General features: G+C 37.3%; 1 protein-coding gene across 8 annotated transcripts in view; it reads left to right on the top strand.

Moving 5' to 3' along the window:
• Positions 1–25502, top strand: part of Gtdc1 (glycosyltransferase like domain containing 1) — a 369992-nt gene that overhangs the window by 329914 nt on the left and 14576 nt on the right. For 6 of the 8 annotated variants that reach the window (XM_048812231.1, XM_048812234.1, XM_048812232.1 and 3 more), the window contains 3 exons: positions 9552–9661; positions 21668–21710; positions 22550–22691. In XM_048812231.1, the coding sequence (XP_048668188.1) occupies positions 9552–9661; positions 21668–21710; positions 22550–22691 (295 nt within the window). The remainder of the gene's footprint in view (positions 1–9551; positions 9662–21667; positions 21711–22549; positions 22692–25502) is intronic. The other 2 variants (XR_007350910.1, XM_015479149.2) reach the window with 2 other exon arrangements.

The raw sequence follows: 25502 nt of genomic DNA, 5'->3' as shown, positions 1-25502 counted from the left end.
GTAGAAACGCAGAAAAGGGACCTTGGTAAGTAGATTTGGAATGCCTACATTTGCATAATAGGAGGCAAAGCAGGAATTCTGCAAATGAAAAATTCAAATGTTATAAGGAGAACCAGATGTCCACTTTAGTATAGCTTGAAGCAACAAAAAATTGTGAACAATTTTAAATGTCCAATAGTAGAAGAATTACTTTATATAAAATTTGAACTATTATGTAACTGTTTTAAAAAGGGATATCTATGCAGTCATGTAGACATGTCTATTATGTGTGTAGCAAAAATGCAAAGTGCAGAATGACTGATATTTATCTTATATTCATAAAATAAAGAAGGTATATGTAAAAATAATTTACAAATATGTACATCTGCATGTGCTCGGAAAGCAACCTGGAAGCTTACTTAGTAAACAGCTGATTGTGGGGGTTACGTATGAGGGGTGGGATCAAGACACTAGGGACGGGGCCTTGCGGTGCTTACTTCATGTTGTAAGGGCGGTTCTCAGGAAAGTTTGCAAGCAGTTTTGAAAGTATCCCCTATATAGAATCATATTTAAATCCAAAAGAAAACCTAAATGATGCAGTCACCACATTCGGTAAGGAGAAACTTTATTATAGAAAGTGGAAAGACATAAGAATGAGTTGGGGAAGGAAAAAGTTTAGTTCCATAGAGCATCCCAAGTCTGAGAGTAAGTAATTACATACATTGTAATGTTATAAAATTATGTGGGATGGTGGCTGCTGCTTAAATAACATCCCATGGGTGGAGCAGGCCAATTCATCTTAATTAAGATACTTCATGCCCTACCAATTTGGTCTATGGGCTTCCTGATCAGAGTTGCAGAGAAAGAGTACTCACTGGCACGTTAGATAGCTAAATAAAAATGACTGTGTGCAAGATCCAGGGAGAGTGGAACCTGGGGAACCTAAGCTTTTAGCCGTGGGGACATTTTGAAAGAAATAATGTGAGACCTGTTGGGCAGAAAGATTTGTCGGATATGGTTTCCTCTGGGTAACCTTCAGGATGGAATGAATGGGAAGATGTAAATGGCGAAAAGTCACTTAGGTTATGGTTGTGAGACAATATTTGGAAATCAAGCAAGGGTCATTTCTAAGAAAGCAGAGTCTGATTGTTGGTGTCAGGATAAGAGAGAACACACTAAGCATGAGACTTGCTGTAGGATTGCTAGAGCACTTTCATCTAGAAGGAGCAACAAAGTTGTATGGAAGCCCAGGAAGTAGAGAGAGAGAGACATAGCTAATGTTCTATGGTGAAATGATTTGTGAAGTCACCTATAAACTGTAAAATGTTAAAACCTTTCTTGTCAATAATTATTGCCAGGATAAAGAATGTTATGATTTAGATATTAGGTGTCCCCCCTAAAGCTCATGTGTGGGACAATGCAAGCAATTTGAGTGAAACGACTGGGTTATGAGAGCTTTAACCTAATTAGTATGTTAATTCCCTTCTAGGGATTAACTGGTAGGGTGTGCCTGGAGGAGGTGGATCCTTGGAGCCTGCCTTTGGGGTTTATATTTTGTTTGTAGTAAGGAGAAGTATGTCTCTCTCTCTGCTTCTCAGTTCTGTGTCCAGAGCTGCTTTCTTCCACCACACCTTTCCACCACCATGTTCTGCCTCACTGTGGGCCCAGAGCTACCAAGTCAGCCATCGAGGGACTGAGACCTATGAAACCTTGAGCCCCAAAATAAACTTTTCCTCCTCTGAAATTGTTCTTGTCAGTTATTTTGATCACAGTAGTGAAAAAGCGGACTAAAACAAAGAGATAATGTGATGATACTGAAAACATAAAGAAAGAATTATGATGTAGGAGTAGGATCACAGGCTTCAGGATAGAAGTTAACTGTAAGAACACAGATCTATCAAAATGAGGCCAGGAACAAGACCCAGAACACTAATAGATATTGGATTTTCAATGACAGCTATCTCCCCCTTTGCTATTAAAAGGAGAGATGAGAATATGAACATGCAGATGTCATAAAACTCTGATATGTACAAATTAGAATTTTATTTTTCTGTGACTTAATTGTTGCATGATGGCCCATTTCAATTCGGTGATAGAAGTCTCAAGAAGTTCAAGAGTCTCTGTCTTCCATTTTTCTGCTCCCCATTTCTTATCAACCAGGGCACTACTAAAGGATCCTTTGCGTCTCTTTGTTTGCCAGCAGCTCTGTGATCCTTCCATGGCATTCATAGAAACCTTGCTTTCCCTCTTAAGTCAACCATGGCTCAGGAATCTGTCAAAGCCTCCCCAGTAATGCCTGCCCAGTGACATTCACTCTCTGGGGTCTTGCTTCTCTCCAGGATTCTAACCCACAGCCCCTAGTCCAGGGTCTCGAACTCTCGGGGCTCTGTTCCCCTCTACCCTTCTCCATCAATCCTTGTGTCTTCTATCTAGAGGTGGAGCAGCAACACGGTGTGAAAGGATGCATGTTACACTCACGTGGCATTTGTTTACATGCTAGGACCTATTTGAAGTCCTCACAATTTCTACAAGGATTTTAGCTTCTGTCAACACCCAGACTTCCCCTTTTTGTGATGGAGATTGGGGAGCTTCTCTCCCTGGCCCAAGCCATTCCTGAAGAAATGAACATGAAGCTCCTTAGCATCTTGAATTTTTATTAAAATTTCTAGGAAGAGTTATTGTTAAAAAGATTAAAAATACCAAACCTGGCAAGGATGTAAAGAAAAAGGAAATCTTGCACCCTGTTGGTGGGTATGTCAATTAGTACAGCCATTATGGAAGACAGTACAGAGATTGTTCAAAACAATTAAAAATAGAATTTCCATATGACCCAGCAATTCCACTACTGGGTACATATCCAAAGGAAATGAAATCAATATTTCAAATATACATCTGCACTCCATGTTTATTCACAGTTGCCAAGATATGGAATCAACCTAAGTATCCATCTGCTGATGAATGGATGAAGAAAATATGGTACACATATACAATGGAATACTATTCAGCGATAAAAATAAGGAAATCTTACCATTTGCATCAATGCAAATGAAACTTGGGATCATTAAATTAAGTGAAAGGATGTGAAAGGATGCATGTTACATAAGAAAGGCAGAGAAAGACAAGTATCATATGATTCACTCATGTGGAATATGAAAAAGTTGATCTCAAAGAAGTCGAGAGTGGGATTGTGATAGCAGAGAAGAAAAGGGGGATTGGGAAAGGTTGATCAAGGGGTACTACCTTACAGTTAGGTATGAGTAAGAAGATCTACTGTGGTATCGTACAGTAGGGTAACTGTGGGTAACAGTTATGTACTGTATATCTCAAAAAATTAGACAAAAGGATTTTGAATGTTTTCACCATGAAAGAAAGATGGATGTTTGTACAGATAGATGTGTATAGCCTAATTTAAACACTACCCAATGTATACATTTATTGACATATCACCTAATTTCCGATTAATATGTATGACTGGTATGGTTTTATGTATCAGTTAAAAATTAAAATCAAATAAATAGGTAAACAAAATACCACAAATTCAAAGCATAGAGAACTATATGAGAGTGTATTGTATACTTTCACGGTGCCAGGCATTTTCTTCATTCTTCAGACTTTTCAAATGTGGGTGTTGTCATCCCACTTTACAAATGAAGGAACTGAAGCTACATGGGGTGATGTAGTATACGTGCTGGTCATACTGAGCATACTGCTAATCAGTGTCTGGGCCACTTCTCTGAACTGTACTTCTCACTCCCTCTGAAACAAAGTCTAAAGGGCAGAATGTAGGATAAACCATATTCAGAGAAAGCCACTGGGAATAGTTTTGGTCCTGGCCACCTACAAGTACACGATGGTAGGAGGGTTTTAAGAACTTTAAAGAATAAAAATATTAAGTAAATAATTTCTATTGGAAAATGTAGAGATAAAGAGAGGTACTAGTAATAGCTGAGGGAAAGAATAAGCAGGAGTAGAAAAAGAAGTTGATAAATTGGTGGCTGAGACAATTGACTGCATTATATTTGAACCAGCATGACATACCACTTGAGCAACAAAAATAGTACATTTGAAAAGAAACTAATCAGACATGTAGAGGTGAATGAAGAGTTTATGTTCCTAAAAAGCATAGTAGAGAAGTCAGTTATCATGATAGCCCATGTAGGATGGTAAATTAAAGCCTTGTATTTTTTAGTATGAGACATGTTACTGAATTTGTAAGTGAAATGGGATTTTTGAAACGAAGCAGTAAAGACAGAGATTAGCAGAGTATCAGAAAAATGAAGTTTGAAACTATAGTGTTGGAGGAATCATAGTTCTATAATGCTTGCCATCTCTCGTCCAATGAGTTTGAACCCTGTGTAATAAGAAACTAAAGAATGTCCATGATTTAATTATCCAGAAATGAATCCATGGGCAAAAGGTAGCAGCTCTCTGTTTCCTCATTATGTACAGGAAGAATAAAATGAAAAATCAGAGACTGTAGAGAAGGAAACATATGGCTTTGTAATGATGTGATTTCAGATGCAGACTCGTCCTACTCTGTGTGACCTTAGATGCAGGAATAGTTATATTTGTATGACCACTTGTTTGAGAAGCTCAAGTGAGATTATGATCAGGTGCTCAGCACGGGATTTGGAACAAAACAGGAACTCTATAAATGTGACTTGTCTTTCCAACACCTTCGTTTACTCAACAGATATTTATAGAGCAGCTAACTTGTTCCACAGATGTTTTGGTCAGGGTAAGCTACGTTATGCTGCAAAAATGAACACATCCCATATCTCATCCCAAATATCAGTTGCTTAAACACAAGTATCATCTCTCACCTTCTTCATCTGTTGCCTGTTTAGGGCAGCTCTCCAATATGGCAATCCAGTCTACTTCACTCTTTTGACCTCATCATCTTAACACAAGACCTCTACAAGATTTTCCACAGTGGTAAAGGAGTATCCAGAACTGCTATTGGATGTTTTCAGTTGACAGTGATGCATGTCAATCAACTAGCAATCCATTAGTCACAACTAGTTCTTTAGCTGGGTCCCACTATAAGGGGGTGAATATAGAGTCTTCTGTGTGCCCAAATACAAAGAACTAGATTTTGATGAGCAAAAGTCATCTGGGTGACTACTCAACTGGGCACTGGGTGCTTAATGGTTAACAAAACAGATATGTTTTATCCTTCCTCCATGGAGCTCTCAACACAGAGAGCATGCTCCTGGGAACGCTAATATCTGTGAAGAGCCAGGTTTCTTCCCAAGCCAGGCAAGGAACTAGATCAAAGAGATTGCATTCATATGTATAAAGTTATGTGGGAAAATAGGAAAGGATAACAGTTTAGGATAAGTGACAAGTATGGAGAACTTAGAAATCCTCAATAAATATTTACTGAACGAATGTTAAGTGAGGAATAAGAAGAAATTTAGCTCTTAGAAACGAAATGGGAAAGGCAACAGAGAGAGACAGATATAGGAAGAAAAAACACATGGAAACAGTTTATGCTTTTCAAATGTTCTGAATAATATTTGGGAATAAAAGCTGTTCTTGCTGTATCTGCTGCTTCCAGTAAGCCTGAAATATTTCTGTGCTGGTCTCTTCTGCCATGGTGGGGGTGCTGAGCAAAGAATTCCCAGCCAGACTGTTTCATTCTTACCTAGTCAAGAGTTTGGAGATTGTTGGAAGCTTGGACCCTGACCCATCTGCTTGAATGTTCTGTGATAAGTCAAGTTTGCTAGATTGGCAGTTGTCAAATATGGAGGGGTCAAAGGAACAGAGAGATGATGCTACTGTGAATACTGAAAATGTAATAGAGTTAAGCAAAAAGCCTATGAATACAATCTAATGGTATGATATTAGAGAGGGAAGATTTCTTTAAAACCTCGAAAGTGATTAAAGTAAGAAATGTTTATTAAAGAAAAAAATGGAAAAAAAGAAATATTTATAACAATTCCTAGAGATAAACCCTTTTAACATTTTGGCCTACTTAATCCCAAACTTCTCTAGGCATATTTAACAAAGGCAGATCATATAGTACATGCTACTTTGTCATCTCTCTTAGTTGAAAGTGTTTTTGAATATTTTTCCATGTCAAAAAAGATACTTCTGGCCAGGCACAGTGGTACACACCTGTAATCCCAGTGGCTCAGGAGGCTGAGGCAAGAGGATTTCGAGTTCAAAGCCAGCCTCAGCAAGCAATTTAGCAAGGCCCTAAGCAACTCAGCAAGATCCTGTCTCTAAATAAAGTATAAAAAAAGGGTTGGGGATGTGGCTCAGTGGTTAAACACTGAGTTCAATCCTCGGTACCAAATACATACTTCTGCAGCATTTTTTGCAATAATATTTTTAATGACTGCATGGTATTTGTATCATGTATGTATGTGTGTCTCTCTCCTTGGTTGTGTGTGTGTGTGTGTATACTTACCCCATTAGATTGTGTAGAGATAGTTGCTATTATTAACAATGCTATTATGAACACTCTACCTGAATTTCTATTCATATCTTTGCTTTATAGGCTAACTTTTCTAAATGGTAATTATTGTGGCAATAGTTATGCGCACTTTAAGGCTCATAATGTACATTGCCAAATTGTCCTCTAAAAGATAGTTTCAAATTACATTCCTACCAGGAGTGGATAAGAACAGAAGTGTTTAGGAGCCCATAAATCTACAAGTGGGGTTCTAGAGATTTAGGTGTGTTATTAAATGTATATTTAATCTTAACAGCTATTAGCAGAAAAGGGCACTCAATATTATCTTTAAAGCCTGTCTTATTTAATGCTTTCACTAAAATTATATGTATGAGAATCTCACATTAGATTTCTTAGAAAGGGACTTAGGACAGATTCACATATTCTGCTCAATGGACTTCTTAATATCATGGGCACTGGGGTAAGATCTATGGATGTTCCACTAGATATCTAGAATGAGTAGCCTGCTGGACAAAATACATTGAGTTCTGTCACTGAGTATCATCCATGCTGTGGCTAATGTTTGTGCACATCTTTAATGATTGAATATTAAGCAATTTCCCACTTCTAAAAAAAAAAAGCCAAGAAATTTTCAACTAAATTGACTATGTTAAACTTGAAAAGATACAAATAAAATAATGAAGTGTGTGCTTATAATATGCCATCTACTAATTTGATATAAATAAACTTTGAAACACATATTATGGTTTTTAGAACTATTGCCCTTGTATTTCAGGAAGTAGTTTTGGTCCGACTCCCCTCCCATGCATTCTTGACATCAGAGTGGTGGTGCTACCTTTTCAGACAACTGGCTTGTTTCCACCACCTGTCATTTGGAATTCAGTCTAAGTGGTTTGGGTACAGGACCTTGTGAAACCGTCTGATGCCATCACTAGAAATCTTTTCCCAGCTATAAAAACTTGTTTACTGCTCATGATCTCTAGTAACCACTTACTCTGTTGCTTCTTTTAGTGATCTTTAAAATACTTGTTTTCCACATGATCCAGAGCTTAGAATTGTTAGGTCATATCTCCCAAAATAATTACTATCTATCTCAATATTAAATTTCTTTACTTCCACTTACCAGTCCTATCAATTGCAAGACAGTTAAAACCATTCTAAACTCATGAGTTGATGATGTTTCAATCTAATGCATATTCCCCAAACAGTACTCTGTTCAAACAAAGTAATGGAGAGTGTGTGATATTATGAGAGACTTTATAAGGACTTTAGAATAAAATGCCTCTTTTTCTGAGGGATAATTTGGAGGAAGAAAAGGCTCTCACCTTATATTCAGCCATATATTATGGTTTAAACAAAAGGGGATTCACACAAATCTCTTTTGTGTCCTTATGCAAAGTGACTATTGAATATGAAAGCTTTGGGCCATTTGTAAGAAATAATAAAGAATACAGATGGATTGTAATGCATTTATCTTGTAAAGAAACATTGAAAATGGAGGACCATAAAGCCTGCTTCTTTGAAAATACTTACATTGGAATCTTAAGAACTACAGCCTCCACCGGTTAAACCTCCTCCCAACCCCAGACTACATCTACTTTTTTTGTTAATACACACACACAAAGACACACCACAGTAGGAAATATTTATAATATTTTGATGGTCTCTTGGGGATCCCTAGCCAAAATTTTTAGAACGCAAAATGAAAAATTTAGATAACTGAGTGGCTAGATTTCCCTACAGTGTTACTCCGTCTTTAAGATACATTATGCTATATTGTTTCCGTTCTTTCATCTAAGTATTTCCAAGAGAATCAGACTAGAAGAACATTTTACAGAGAAGGTGGCAGCTATTTGATTGATATACTCGAAGATAGCATATGGTGTATTCTTTCCTCTCAAACTGTTCTGAGTCTTTGTTCTTGCCCATAGCAGTAGTATATATGAGAACTATCCAAAAACTTCCCAATGGTACATGTATGTAATGCACATCATCTTAAAAAGCAATGAACATTTTGCCATTGCATTCTTTATTATTTGAAGTAAATCAAACTGAGAGACATAGAGCTTAAAATAAATCGTTAAAGAACTCTAATTCTATAAGATCTTAAAATTTCGTAAGATTATAAATGCCATTTTAAAATGTTAATTAGAAGTGCATTTGTTTTAATTCATGATACTGAAAATATTGACTGAATTGTGAATTAACACATTTAGGGGTACAGATGTCATTTTTCATGAGATTTCCTGAATGATGTAATTTTCATATTTCATATAGCAGTTTGATCAATTTACAGATTTATTTTACATAATTAGTTGGTAAATGAGAAATTCAATTGCTGATATATAACTATTTTTCTGTAATATAAAAAGAAGTTAAAATTCTGAATTATAAATAAAAAACAAATATTTTGAAGACATCTGGTCTACATCTGTCCAAAATAAGATAATTTAAAACAGTGTAATTAAATGCAAGAAATACAGAAATATTCACACCTTAGAATGTTAAAAAAAAACAAAAAACTCCATTTTAATGTGATTTTTTTTCCAACTGGAGTTTTTTTATTATTATTATTTCAGTGTACTTTCACTTCTCATTCTGTGTTTAGAAAGAAAACTAAAAAACTAAAAATAATCTGTGTTTTTCAAAGTTTCTATTAAATGGAGGTATTATTTTTATTAGTACTCTTTTATATGTTGATTAGCTTTAATTCCTAATGTAATATTCAGCAGACAGTCTCAGACCTGTCCCCTTTTGCTGTATTTATGACTCTTCATTCAGTTATTTAAATTGTGAGATGACTAAAGGAGTATGTAAGCTCACCCTAAATTGTGTGTTCCTTGTGGGCACAAAGGGGCTCAGGAAGTGTGGGAGGAAGGTATTCAGACCTGTGGAAATGAAAAGCACTTCTGATACATCCTCATGATCCAGAAAGAATCATCCTTTGAAGATTGGTCTTTCCTTTAAAAAAAGAAAATCTGTGTTAAATGGAAAATATATCATTTTGGGAGAAAGAAAAATACTATGTACTTTCTGTTGTCTAACCTTAGCCATAGGTTCTGAAAAGAATTGGCCCTATGAGAAGGGCAACCACTTTTCCTAATACATACCATAAGGTAACAAAAGTTATGTTTTGTGTGTTTATTTGCAGGGAGCATGACAAAAATCCAGAGAGTTTTTTTAAGGTATTAATGCATCTAAAGGACTTAGGACTCAATTTCCATATCTCCGTCCTTGGAGAAACCTTTACGGACGTCCCAGGTATCTCTTTTGAATTTTTCTAATGTATTTTTATAGATATCCAAGCTCTACAACTAAGTATTAATTTTCATGTTTTCCTTTGTTAGAATAATCAAGATGAGCACTGTTAACCAAAAGATTATAAGATGGCATTAAAGTCTGATTCAATTAAAAAAATACTTAAGTAAGCATTCTTTGATTTAAGTTGAGAACGTGAAGTCATCTCTTTTATCAAATATAGTTTATACAATGCATCTTGATGTAAATAAAATATATTGCTTTAGGCATCTTAACACTTAAGGAAAGCAAGAATTTGTAATTGGATGTGCAGCCTCTCGCCCCTGAGGTCACTGGTTTGAATCCTGCTCACATTGGTAATGACTGGAATACATTACCATCTGTTGGGTGGCCTGCGTAAAGCATTTTGGTATCTAACTCATAATGTGGAAAAGACTACAGTCCATATCATGGTTGTTGTTGGTTCATGCCTTTTTTTTTTTTATTGAACTTGAGAAAGACAAAGTTGGAAGCAGTTATCAGCAATTCCTCTCATTCTTAAAGCTACATGGAGCCCTTTCAGATCCATTTCCTTGGCTCTGCGTTCTCACCGGTCACGGATGGGTCAGTAAAGTGGGCATTCTGACACCTCTTCACAAGCACCTGTGTTTGTGTTCTTAAAGGTTTGTGTGCTGAGCATTGTTTGAAAGGCTAATATACAAACAACAAAAGTTCACAAATGACCTTATTCAAAAGTGACCCTTGCTATGATGTATTATAACACTTAAACACCATCTAAAGCTTACTCTCACATAGCAGATACTCTGGTTTAATGCTAGAAGCAACCCTAGCCAGGACTCAGCAGCCTGATCTCACCTAGCTTACTTCTGCCTTTCAGGTTACAGATACTGACTCCACTTCCTCTAAGGTACCAGCTTCTTTAGACCCCACTTGCCTGTTTACTTCTATTTTATCTTTTTGATTTTAACTCCAAGGCATTTTCTTTCAAAGTGAAGTTTTGTCATGTTCTCTTATCATACTCTATTTTTCCTTCAGGACACTTATCTCAGTTTCAAATTATTTAATGTGTGTCCATTTTTTTTTAATCTCTCTCCCCTACACACACATATACACGTGCACACTAGAAGGCAGGTTCTGTGAGGACCAGAGACTGTGCATCACCTTACCCCAAAGTCAAGTGCTGGAGGTCAGTGAATAACTATTATTAGATTACAAAACAAAGTTAAAATAAGTTAAGCTCCGGCCCTCAAGGAATTTATGATTTTGTTGAACAGGGAACATTCATGCATAAGCACAGAAAACAGAGAGTGAAAAACAAGATAATATAATTACATATGAGTACTGACACATGGAGCTTAGGGTGTTAATTGCCAAACTAGTATGTGAAGAGCCAACACTATTCCAATAGCCAGAAAAGAAGGATTGATTAAGTTCTTCCAAAAGGGGAAACAACATGGGCAGAGCACATGGCAACAAACATTTTAGATATTGTGTTTAAGAGGATGGTTTCAGTGATTAACGCTGTGAAATCATTTCTCTAAGTAGAGCATGTGATGGCATGCTTAAGTCAGTAGCTACCTGTGAACAGTTAGGGTAGAGTCAAGATAGCAGGTCTTTTTTTATTATTATTATTATCTACACATGACATTACAATGATCTTGGCAATTCATACATTTGAATCATTGGGGTATAATTTCTCATTTTTCTAATTGTACAGATTGCAGAATCACACTGGTCATAGAGTCACCTATATACATACATCAATCATAATGTCTATTCTGTTCTGCTGCCCTTCCTATCCCCCTACTCCTCCCCTCCTCTCCCATCATTTCTCTCTATCCAATCTAATGTGACACACTTTTTTTTTCTTTTTCTCATCACGACATCATACATGTATTCTGTATAACGATGAGGTTCTCCTTCCATTTTCCGTGCAACTCCCCTTCTCCCTCTTTTTACCTCCCACCTCTCTTCCTTATTTAGTGGTAGTCTTCTTCTCATGCTCTTCCTCCCTATCCCACTTTGAGTCACCCCCCCTTATATCAGAGAAGACATTTGGCATTTGTTTTTTAGGGATTGGCTAACTTCACTTAGCATAATCTGCTCTAATGCCATCCATTTCCCTGCAAATGTCATGATCTTGTTATTTTTTAGTGCCGAGTAATAGTCCATTGTGTATAAATGCCACATTTTTTAATCCATTCATCTATTGAAGGGCATCTAGGTTGGTTCCACATTCTAGCTATTGTGAATTGTGCTATTATAAACATTGACGTGGCTGTGTCCCTGTAGTATGCTCTTTTTAGGTCTTTTGGGTATAGTCCGAGAAGGGGAATAGCTGGATCAAATGGTGGTTCCATTCCCAGCTTTCCAAGGAATCTCCATACTGCTTTCCAAATTGGCTGCACCAATTTGCAGTCCCACCAGCAATGTACAAGTGTACCCTTTTCCCCCGCATCCTTGCCAGCACTTATTGTTGTTTGACTTCATAATGGCTGCCATTCTTATTGGAGTGAGATGGTATCTTAGAGTAGTTTTAATTTGCATTTCTCTGATTGCTAGAGATGGTGAGCATTTTTTCATGTATTTGTTGAGTGGTTCTATATCCTCTTCTGAGAAGTTTCTGTTCAAGTCCTTGGCCCATTTGTTGATTGGGTTATTTGTTTTTGTTGTTGTTGTTGTTTAACTTTTTGAGTTCTTTGTATACTCTAGAGATTAGAGCTCTATCTGATGTTTGAGGGGTAAAAATTTGTTCCCAGGATGTAGGCTCCCTATTCACCTCACATATTATCTCTCTTGCTGAGAAAAAACTTTTTAGTTTGAATTCATCCCATTTGTTGATTCTTGGTTTTAACTCTTGTGCTGTAGGTGTCTGCTGTAGGTGGCCTGCCCCCACGTGATGAAGATTAGGGCCAACTTTATCTTCTATTAGACGCACAGTCTCTGGTCTGATTCCTAGCTCTTTGATCCATTTTGAGTTGACTTTTGTGCATGGTGAGAGAAAGGGATTCAATTTCATTTTGTTGCATATAGATTTCCAGTTCTCCCAGCACCATTTGTTAAAGATGCTATCCTTTCTCCATTGCATGCTTTTAGCACCTTTGTCTAATATAAGGTAGTTGTAATTTTGTGGATTGGTCTCTGTGTCCTCTATTCTGTACCATTGGTCTACCAGCCTGTTTTGGTGCCAGTATCATGCTATTTTTGTTACTATTGCTCTATATTATAGTTTAAAATCTGGAATCTCGATACCACCAATTTTACTCTTCTTGCTTAGAATTACTTTAGCTATTCTGGGTCTCTTATTTTTCCAGATGAATTTCATGATTGCTTTTTCTATTTCTGCAAGGAATGTCATTGGGATTTTGATGGGAATTGCATTGAATCTGTAAAGTGCTTTTGGTAGTGTGGCCATCTTAATAATATTAATTCTACCAATCCATGAGCAAGGTAAATCCTTCCATCTTCTATGGTCTTCTTCTATTTCTTTCTTCAGGGTTCTGTAGTTTTCATTGTATAGATCTTTCACCTCTTTTGTTAGGTTGATTCCCAGGTATTTTTTTTTTTTTTGAGGATATTGTGAATGGAGTAGTTGTCCTCATTTCCATTTCAGAGAATTTGTCACTGATATACAGGAATGCCTTTGATTTATTGGTATTGATTTTATATCCTGCCACTTTGCTGAATTCATTTACTAGTTCTAGAAGCTTCTTGGTTGAACTTTTTGGGTCTGCTAGGTATAGGATCATGTCATCGGCAAATAGTGCTAATTTAAGTTCTTCTTTTCCTATATTTACGCCTTTAATTTCTTTCATCTGTCTAATTGCTCTGGCTAGTGTTTCAAGAACTAAATTGAATAGAGGTGGTGAGAGAGGGCATCCCTGTCTTGTTCCAGATTTTAAAGGGAATGCCTTCAATTTTTCTCCATTTAGAATGATGCTGGCCTGAGGCTTAGCATATATCGCTTTTACCATGTTGAGGTAATTTCCTGTTATCCCTAATTTTTCTAGTGTTTTGAACATAAAGAGATGCTGTATTTTGTTAAATGCTTTTTCAGCATCAATCGAGATGATCATATGGTTCTTATCTTTAAGTCTATTGATGTGGTGAATTACATTTATTGATTTCCGTATATTGAACCAGCCTTGCATCCCGGGGATGAATCCCACTTGGTCATGGTGCACGAAGATAGTGGGTCTTGATCACTAAAACAGGTTAAGTAAAGGTGAGGAACAGAGAGCCTGCATGGGAACAGAGAAGAAATAAGAAGCAGCCTATAGTTTATGAAGTTCTACCTTCAACTGATACTTACGCAGAATCACAAATCCTCTGTGATGGAAATCTCAGAGTGACTCTATGAGGTGGTGGCAGAGATTAGAGAGAGAGCTGTAAGTTAGAGTTATTCTCAAGACAAAATACATGTATGAAGATTTGAATTTGGGGCCAACATACTTTATATACAAACAGAGATATGAAAAATTATGGTAGTTATGTGTATTAAGAATTATAATGCAAAAAACAAGATTACATATATAATGGCATAAGTTGGTGTGAACATACTATATGTACACAGATACAAAACAAATGTGCTCTATATGTGTAATAAGGATTGTAATGCAAAAAAATAAATGAAATAAATAATAATTAAAAAAAGAAAACAGGGAAGAATTTGGTACATGGATGGCTACAGAGAAATAAAGAAAAATCAGCTTCTTTGCAAAGTCAGTGAGCTCAGTTTGTTGGGACCCAATTTGGGGTGTCTGTGAAGGGCTGAGGAGAGGCTGGAGGACAGACCTGACAGATACTTCTGAGTCTGTTGAAACCTCAGTAAACTTTAGTCTACAGAGAAGACTAGGTTTTCCCTCCAAGAACCATGTTATCACAGTCTCCGCTCTCACCTACCACACATTGGCATTGAGCTATTTAGAGCTAGATGGAAGTTAAAGTTGGGTGCAGAGCAGTAGGGGTGCAAGTACCTCTCAGTAGTGACAAGTCCAGTCTTGTTCCTCACTTAGGCTTCACTTCAACACACCCAGTGAGCTCTGTGGAAGGGGGATGCCATAGTGAGCAGGACTCAATTTCCCTCTGGGGCTCTGTCTTAGGAGACGTACAGCTAGGATACTGTGGACTGCTGTGGAAGGGACATCATCTTGTCTTTGTACATACTTCCATTACTCCTAGTCTCAGCTGAGGCTCCTTTCTGTCTTAGCCACTGGTTCATCTCTGCAATTTCAAAGATGAATCAATGCTCCATGGCCACCAGAGAGCCCGTAGCTTTCCAGGTTGTGCCTGGAGAAGGCCACTTCACTAATCTTGACTCCAAAAATTTCCTAACAAACCATTCTGTGTGACTTCTGCCATTCCCCTCACTCCTCTGGCTTATTTAACAAATTATGTATTCTGTATCTTAAGTATTATTCTAAGCTATTTGCAAATATTAACTCTTTAATTATCCATAATAGCCCTGCTTAGTGTTACTATCTCCATTCTCCTCTACTCAGAGAAACTGAGGCACAGGGAGACCAAGCAAGGTCATACCTTCAAGCATTGCTTGTACCACTGTGCTGTGCTGCTTGTTTGTGTTCCTGTCTTCTGATTTAATTGTCCATCTAACTTTGAACATTATTGTCCCCAGCTGACCATCCATCAGTCCTCATCTCTTATCCTGCCCTTCCACAATCAGGGTTACCTGGGAAGCATATGATTTGTGCTATTGTCTCTCCTTGGTGCAGTGTTAGCAAGTCTACTATCTAGATCAGAAAACGAACATCTTCACTGTGTGATACCAGCTGGAAGAATTACTCTTAGCACTGGTAATATTTGTAGGGAAGTAGTTTCCTAATAGATACTTTTTAAATTGCAATTATTATTCTATGAATAGCTACCATTGATTAAAAGCTCACTCCTTACCTGATCCTTTGTCTTTTTATTATATGAAATGTTCAGGATAATCTCAATGAGATAGAAATTGTTATTCCATTTTACAGGTAGACAAACTGAGACTCTGAAAGCTTAAGTCACTGTGATTAACTGCCTCTTAGTGTTCAGTTTTTCTTTTTCACACACAGCCTTAATGAATTAGAGGGCCAAGAAAGGTGGAATTTATGACAATGGCACCATTAATTACTCTTTATCCAACTTCATTCTCCTTCCCTCTCCACAGAGCTTCTTGGGTGGAGGGGTGTGGATAACAATGCTGGGTGGTAGCAATCTTTACGACCCTTTTTGGTGATGCAAATAATCAGCATTAAATTTCTTTTGAAAATTCTAAGACCATAATATAGCAACTCTGTGGTATCTTCATACTGTCAGTTATTTGCAAGTAAAAATTACATTATAAGGTATTGTAATCCTTTTCCTGGAAAGTGTAGCAGAATTAAGATAATCAATTATAATTCTTCATTCTACAATTTACAATTCTTTTTGTGTCATTCCTGCATTTTGCAAAAGAGGAATGAGATCAAGGAGCGTGACTGTTCAGAGCCTCACATTTAGGATGAAATAGTGAATAAAGTAGACAGGTTCTGTGATGCTTGGAACTTGTAGTCCAATGCTTTATTCATAACTTACTAGAACATTTCTTGAAAATGTTAGAACATTTTTAAGCATTTGCAGGTAAATGGATGGAGTTGGAGAAGATAATGCTAAGTTAGCCAATCCCAAAAAAACAAATGGCGAATATTTTCTTTGATATATAAGGTGACTGACTCATACTGGGGTAGGGAGGGAGAGCATGGGAGGAAAATAAGAACTCTAGATAGGGCAGAGGGGTGGGAAGGGAAGGGAGGGGACAGGGGGTTAGCAATGATGGTGGAATGTGATGGACATCATTATCCAAAGTAATGTATAAAGACATGAATTGGTGTGAACGTACTTTATATACAAACAGAGATATGAAAAATAGTGCTCTGTGTGTAATAAGAATTATAATGCATTCCGCTGTCATGTATTTAAAAAATAAAATCAATTTTTAAAATGAATGTAAAATATGAGACATATATACAGACACATATGTTCTCTAACCCCAGTTATGAGTTTTCCTTAATGAAAAGGCATCAGAAACAAGGGGAGCCATATCCAAATGGGCTAGCAGTCCGGAACATAGGATAGGTGTGCTCTACACAGTAGGTCTCAATAAATATTTGTTGAATAAAAAAAAAAGAACTAACATTACCTGAGCATTGATGTGATGAGCACCATTCTAAACCTTTCCTGCTTTGTTTACTCTTCACAATATCCTTATAAACTGGACACTGTTGGAATTGCCATTTTACAGCTGAGTAAAGTAAAGCACAGAGGCAGTTTTGCCTGAAACCACCCACCCAGTCATTTTGGAAGCCACAGTTCAAACCTTGTTTGCTCCAAGGCCAATGGTCAACTGTACACTAATGGAAATTTACAGAAACATCCCCAGTTTATAGGTAAGAAAGCAAGAGGTGATAGTAGGAAATTCCTGGTAAATCATGTGAATCATTTCCATTTTCTCTAATAATCCTTTTGCAAATGGAAAGCTAAAAGAAAACCAAACACTTTAAATCGGTTTCCCAAATATCTCCCTGCTCCCTCAGATATTAGAATGAATTCCTCCTTTCTTTTTAGTCTTTATCATGAGAAAAATATCAAAACCAATATGAAGTGGGAAACTATCCCCAAATAATACTTGTCATATATTTAGTGATCGGTAAATATTATTTGAATATTTGAATGAAGGAGTCTGTCATAATAGAATAGTAAAATTTGGATACTTTATCAGACATGTAGGAACTTACATTCAAACAATTTCCAGGGGCTGGGGTTGTGGTTCAGTGGTAGAGTGCTCGCCTAGCATGTGTGAGACACTGGGTTCAAACCTCAGCACCACATTAAAAATGAAATATATATTATGTAAAAAAAAAAATTTCCAAATCCTAAACGGTTAATGTATAAAAATAGAGACTTTTTCAGAATAAAACCCTAAGACTAAGAAAGTTCTAGGTGACTTTATATATTATATTTTCTGTTTTTAATATAAGTGATTTTGATTTAATATAAATCCTTTTTTTTTCTTGTTCTCATCTTTCAGCTCTTCAATCAGCCTGAATAAGCAAGGCTATGCTAAAGTAACAGAGATATCTCAGGGGCTTCAAACACATAGACTTATTTCTTGCTCACACTATATATTTATAACAGATGAGCAGGACTATTCTGCTCATTATGGTCACTTAGGGCCCCAAACTGATGGAAAGACTCAGCAACCACCAACTGGTTACCAGAAGGAAAAGAAACTTGGGAACTTGTCTTGTCAGTGGTGAAGTATTCTGTCTTAGAAATAGTGCCCAGTTCCACTCAGTTCATCGGTCAGCACTTCTACCAGGCACTGCCTAGTCAAAAGGAGGGCCAGGAGACACAGTCCTCCTCTGTGCCAAGAATGGAGAACAGATTTGATGACCTGCCTTATTGGCCACCAAGTTCATTTTGTATACATCATGGTCTGAGTGTTCTCAGAAAGAAAACCAAGCCTCCCCAGGATTTCTCTCTTAAATCTGAGTGAGACAATCCCAGCTGAATAAGAGCTTTACAAATGTTGAGAGTATTGCCTGCAATCTTCTTGCTGGGAACAACCCAGCTGGTTCTGAAGACACATCTAGCGATTGTGTCCTGCCAGGCAGACAACATGAAATGAAAATGGTCTCTGAAATGGAGTTAATTGTCACTTATAGATGAATTGGCATTTTGAAAAGTTCATCGTGTTTGTCAACCAGAAGTGGCACCCCTCTTCCCGTTGGGTATATTTGGCAATATCCAGAGACATGTTTGGTTTCACAATTGTTGTGCTCCTGACATCTCGTAGGTAGATAGAAATGTTGCTGAACCTCTGACAAAGCACAGGAAAGCCTCCACAGCAAAGACATGTCCAACCTAAAATTTTAGTAGTGTCAGGATTGAGAAACTGGAATGGAAGTCAACAAATGAGGTTGGGAGCTGAGTCCTGTAACTTTCTTGGTTAACCTTAGTTAATCCATCTGTGCAGTGAAAAGCCTAGGAGGAAATGGGAAAGGAAAATAATAATAAAATCTATCCACTTTAGTGAGTTACAATGAGGATTTCAGCATTAGACAATTTGGAGGAAAGTGCTTTCTAAACTACTGTGCAGATTGTGTTATAAGACTCATAGACTTCCCTTTGGAGTTTGTAAGTAGAGTGAGTTTTTAATGCATTTGGATTCAAAGAAGACATTAGTGATGTTGTACCTTAAAACTTCACTTTATTTTTATTCAGAAAATTGAAAGGTCATTCTGCTACATAAACCATCTGTGTCTGGCTCCATGTTACAAATGATCCAAAAAGCCTAGAAGCTCCTCAATGCAAATATTTGAGTTTTGGCCAGTTCTCACGACAAGGTCAGATTGTTAGCCCTTGAGATGATTAAAAAAAAAAAAAAAAGCAAATGCTTAAGATATCAAATCACTGGAATGTGTTTGTATACTTAATAATTTCCCACAAATGGTAATTCTAAACAAAGTATTCTTTTCTGTGAACAGTCAAAGTCCCACATAAGGAATCTTCTTTTCATATTGCAGACGTGGTAGGAGAAAGGAGTTTTAGCTGTAGACATTAAGGCAGCCAGAAAGGTTGCAAAGAAAAATCCTGAACTATGATTTTGACAGACAGAAGTTCTTCTGGTTCACCTTTAATTTAAGGTTAAGAACAGTATGTGGAAAGCTTCTGGTTAGTATCTGGCATGACAATGATGATTACTGTGATCTTGGCATATCCCCGATTCTTAGCCCTGGAGTCAAATGTTGGGTAATTATATAGTGTTTCCCTCCACTCCCACCTCCTCCTTCACTTAGCTCCCCGCTACTATCTTATTTTCAGCTGCATGGCCACACAAAGGGGGAAATTCTAGGGAGGTTCTAAGGATACAAATAACTTATATCACAGTAATTTCTTCTTTTTTTTTTTTTTTTTTGGGTTACCAGGGATTGAACTCAGGGGCACTTGACCACTGAGCCACATCCCCAGCCCTCTTCTGTATTTTATTTAGAGACAGGGTCTCAATGAGTTGCTTAGTACCTCGCTTTTGCTGAGGCTGGCTTTGAACTCAGCCTCCTGCCTCAGCCTCCTGAGCCGCTGGGATTACAGGCGTGCGCCACCACAACCAACAATCACATTAATTTAGAAGGTTTAAAATTTTACAACAAGAGGCTGAGCGTGGTGGCACATGCCTATAAACCCAGGAACTTGGGAGGCTGAGGCAGGAAGATCACAAGTAGCTATACCCTGTCTTAAAATTTAACTACAAGGGAGCCCAGCTGGAAAAAAAAAAAAAACTATTAATAAATTGATTAATATTGAATTATAAGATTATATGTAAGAGAAAGTAAGTGTCCTAGTGAGATTGAATAAACTCATTCTCTCCAGTCCATACTATTCCTAAAACTTATTCTCTTTCCTTGTAATTAAAAAAATTATTAATATTTGTTACACTAACACAATATTCAGTGAGTTCCTCTTATGGTCTAGCATCATGGAAAGTATTATGAAAGCCAAGAGAAGAAAACATAGTTCCTCCCCTCTAGAATCTTACAGTCTGGGAAGGAAAAATGTTTATACATTAACGTTTTATTAGGATATATCCTTGTTTATATTTTAAGATTTTTAATTAGAATATTATTTGAAGGCATTATCTTATAATGTTTATGAACAGCTCTGACTGCAATAGAGTGGTTTAGCTAATCAAACAAGTCTTGATGTCTCCAATGTATAGCTGAGGAAAATGAATTATATTGGCTCCTTGGTAGAAGCACAGATGTGAGTTAGATTCTCAGTACATAGAGTCACCCTCATATGATTCCTCAAAATAAGCCTGTAGTCACTTTCCCAAGAATATTATTGCATAGGTCAGTTTCCCAGGAATCTGAAATTAAAACTGAAGTCTTCTCTTCCCCAGGCTTTTGCTAAATGAAGAAAACAACAAAACATGATGGGAAAAAGTCAGGAAGACTAAGTGAAGGTAGACAGGAAAGAATAGATGCTAAAGTAGACATGCTGGTGCCTCTTAAGGGAAATAATAAATTTAACAAGATTCCAATGAGAGTGCCACAGTATTACTTCTATATCTTCACAAAGTGGCTCTGAAAAGAATTTTAAAACTAATGACCAAATATCAAAGAAATCACTTCCCAAGGAATCATGATGGAAAACATGCCCTACCAGATTAAGGACATGTATGAGGTGACCACTTTTAAGAGTGCTTACAGATTCAGAAACATGAAAGTAGAAAAATGGAAAGAAATAGATGACTCAGAAACAAAACCAACTTATATAAATTTAATATCTGACAAACTTATGAGGACAAATTTAAGACTATGCTTATCCCAGGTCTAAAATCCGACTTTGCCCCCTTAGTGAAATACAATATTGAATAAAATTAATAATTTCCATGTAATAAAAGACAAATTATATATGTGATCTATCATATGTAAATAGATAAGAATACATTCTTTGTTTCTTATTTTAATAGATGAACATATAAGAAATGAAGCATATGTTATAAATATATAAGTAATAGCATCAAGACTTATTATTATAAGTGGTAATTTACTTAACTCTTACTCTGGGTCAAGCCAAGGCTAGGCTTTTATTCTCATATCTCATTTATCATCACAAGAGTCCCCTCAAGAGGTGTAATTATTCTCCCCTATGAGCAGATAAGAACACTAAGGCTTAAGTGAAATGACTTTCCCAAGGTCACACAGCTAGTAAACAGTAGATGTGATGATATCAGAAAAAAAGAAATGCTTAATCAGGAAAAAGATCTTTAATTTTACCAGTAAGTAAATAAATGTAATTGCCAAGAATTTATGAGAATAGTTACATTCACCAAAGCAACAGAAGTAGAAGTGAATCAATCACAGCTTGGAGGAGCCAACTTGTGAGGCAACATGTACATGTAAGAAGAAGGCAATATAAATCATTTTTCCTGAGCCATAGAAGTTAACATTTTCTATGTCTCTGTAATTTCAGGTCAGAGAATGTATCCTATGGAAATCAGTCTAAGAAAGAACAGGTGACAAAAGTTGTTCTTGCCTCATTCCCTTCTCTGCTGTTCCCTATCAACTGGTCACTAAGATTCTATTCATTCTGGGTCCCATGTCTCACTCTGTTTCTGTTGCTCCAGTTCCTGCCCTTATTTTCTGGGACCTTATCTCCTACAAAGGCTTCAGATTGGTCTTCCAACCTGTGGACACTTTTATATTCAATTTACGCACCTACAGTTTTCACCATTCTTTCTAAGACCATCCAAGAAGAGACTCAAAATACTCTAGCAAGAATAAGTATCTGTCTCAGATTTTCTGTAGCAAGAGAGGTTTTTCTAAATCCAACCCCAGCTTAGTCCCTCGTGAATTCCAGTTCGGTCATTGTCTGAGTACATCTGTGCACTTACCTACCTCCTTGTCTTATGTTACTCATTGCTTAATTCTTCTCCCCCTTCCCAAAAAGGCACACTCATACCCTTTTCCTACCTGGAAAAAATCCCAACCCCAGTGTTGCCTTTTGTAGTAGTCCTTCCTCTTCCCATCCCTCCATATTGCTTCATAGCACTTTTATTCATCCCACATTTGCAAAGCACGTTTCACACGGCACTGTGGTCACTTGTCAGTTGGCTGCCATAATGTGGTGATGGTGGCAATGACCAGAAGATGCTTTGTAAGTGAGGATTGCAGCGACTCAAACAGTGAGCTACACAAGAGAAATCAGCAGCACTCCTAGTTGCAGGGCTGAGCTACTCTGGCCCTGATCTCACTGATACCCTGACCAGGGTAAGGTTCCCACCCAGTGCCTGGGCTGCTCGCTTTCCTTTTTCAGGAAAGGTTTGTTAACTCTGCCTCTGCCCTTCCCTCCCAGATGCTCAGGAGATTCCCCGGTGCAACCAACTGGTAGCAACACACTCTCATGCCTCAGCATGTCCTGTGAGAATCTGTCTTTTTTCCTGTGGTCACTCCCAGGCGTGCCATCCCCTGGCTTATTGTCTACTCCTGCAGCTTTTGTAAGTGGAATATTTATCTTTTCTACTGAAACGAGAAGATTCAGTGCAACTCTCAAGGCAAGATCATTTTTCCATCCTACCAGGGGGAAGACCATGAAGATAATATGTTCCGGAATACAACTCCCAAAACATCTCTCAAGAAATTGTTCTCAAAAGTTATAACTGTGAAAACATTACTGAAGGGGGAAAAAAATGCTCTTTCATTTTCATAAGCTGTCCTCAAAGTTTATGAGAAATGTGCAGTTGGAAGAGACACACAGTGAAATCAATTGATTAATGGAAAATATCATGACATTAATAGAAAAATTAGAAATAGGAGACAGACTCTTAATTTTTTATTGATTTTTTATTGGCCCATTGTAATTATACAATAGGATTCATTATGCCATACTCATATATGCATATAACAATTTGATCAATCTCCTTCCCTAGTACCTTCCCTTTTCCTCCCTGTCTCCCTCCCTAGATCCTCTTGCTCCACTCTTCTTACCTCTACTTTTATTGTTATTTTAATGACATATATATATATGTGTGTGTGTGTGTACACACATATGTTTTATGGTGGCATATTCATACATGGACATAACAGTGTTTGGTTGATTTCATTCCTCAGTATTTCCCACACCTTCTTCTCCTCCTACCCTCTTGATCCCCTCCATCTACTTTATTGGCCTCCCTTCTATAGTCATGAAGACTCTAATTTTCAAAGCCTGTAAGTATGACTTAGATATATAATGATATATAGGAGAGAGAATAGCTTCTATAGATAGGAGATCTTAGAATGTAGCTGCTATATAGTGCTTCATTATTTTACTTTCTGAGCTCCTGTAGTTGTATATGATTATGATTTGGATAGTGGTGTGTTCAAAATAATATTTTGCCCACTATGGGACTGTGGTGGTAAGCCCTCCCTGCTTTAACATTCCTGTTTCTTAGGTGCCTATCAGAACAGGAGTCTGACAGAAAGCAACACAGCAGGGATCCAACTAGTGAGCTTTTCCAGCTACATCTCCCTTTGCCTAAATTGTTTCACTTGTAAAATGGAAACCATCACACATATTTGCTGCAATGGAATGAACACTGCCCAGGAATTTATAAGGCTTGAGGTCTAGTTCCAGCTTTGCCACTGATTAGCCATGTCACCTCTTTCAGCCTTACTCCACTCATCCAAAAGAATTTAAAACTAGAAGGAGCTTTGGACATAAGGTTTCTCAACGTTTAAAATGGGCTTCATATCCCCACCTCAAAGGGGATTTCTTAGTGACACTTTCTGAAATTTTCACTATGAAAACAATGTCATAATTGTGCTTTCTCAAAATAACATCTTATTCTTTTCCATTTTGATATGAGTCTTCCCTCCCAGTTAAACCTGCACGCTCAGGTAGTTGAGACCCATTGATCTAGACCAGTCACAATTATTCTGGTCACCCTACTACATGTTTTTTTAAAATATTTTTAGTTATAGATTGACATGATACCTTTATTTTACTCATTTATTTTTATGTAGTGCTGAGGCTTAAACCCAGAGCCCCACACATACTAGGCAAGTGCTCTACCACTGCTACAGCCCCAACCCTGCTATATGTTTTTGATCCTGTCATTGCCTCTCATTCTTTCCTTACCTCTGGCTACCCCTAGCTGTCCTTTTCTTTTTTGATTGAATCCATCTTTACTTATCTCATTACTTTATAGAACTGACTAGTATTGCTTCCTGCCCATCCTGTTGGACTTTGCTAATTTAAACTTTTTAAAGTTGACCTCTATGTATCTCACCTCCTCATCTACCATCCTTGCTAGATTAAGTCAATCTCTTGGTCTGTCCTTCCCAGTGAGGCTTCAACTGCATCACTCCTTCTCCCTTATCTGCAGGAAATACGTTCCAAGACTCCCAATAGATTCTTGCAGCTGTGGATAATACCAAAATACTTATTTTACTATATTTTATCCTATACATACAGACTAAAGCAGTGTTTTCTCCATCTTAACCAAGCACTTATCACATGCTGTAGCCATAACTTATAGTTTGATGTTTGACAGCAAAACTAGTATTCTAGTCACCTATTTTGCTTCCTTGACCAAAAGGCCTGATGAGGACCAGTTTAAAGGGTGAATACTTTATTGGAGGCTCATAGTTTTGGAGGTCTGAGTTCATATATGGCTGACCCCATTGCTCTAGGCCCAAGATGAGGCAGAACATCAAGCAGAAAGATGGGGAGGAGGAAAGCAACTCCAAACATGCCAATCAGGAAGCAGAGAACTCTACTCACCACAGACACAATATATACCGCAGAGGCACGTCTCTAGTGTCCTCCCTTCTCCAGCCACATTCTACATGACTACCACCCAGTTAATTCATTCAAATGGATTAATGCATTGATTATGTTAAGGATCTTATAATCATTTCACCTCTGAACTTTCTTGCATTGTCTCACACATGGAGGACACCTTCTATCTAAACCAGCTAGCATAAATTTCTTTTTTCTCCTTCACAATTTCATACATAGAAGATATATTCTACATGTTAGCAACCTCAGCCTTTTTTTTTCTTTCCTTATAAACTTGAGAACATTTACATTTTCACAGCTTTTCTTTGGGATATCCAAATGGCCAGCATCACTACTTTTACACTTTGGAGCCATTATCAAGTCTAATAAGAGTTACTTGGACACAAGCCCTGGATATCAACTACAGTCAATCTGAAAATCAAGATAGCTACTGAGTAACTAATGGATGGCATAACGCAGCATGAATACACTACCTGTCTCAGGCAAGACAGAACAGGATGACACAAGAGTTCATCATGCTTATCAG

Source organism: Marmota marmota, unplaced genomic scaffold (genome assembly GCF_001458135.2).
Source record: "Marmota marmota marmota unplaced genomic scaffold, marMar, whole genome shotgun sequence".
Taxonomy (NCBI): domain Eukaryota; kingdom Metazoa; phylum Chordata; class Mammalia; order Rodentia; family Sciuridae; genus Marmota; species Marmota marmota.
The sequence above is the reverse complement of the archived record's forward strand: the minus strand, read 5'-3'. Positions and strand labels throughout refer to the sequence as shown.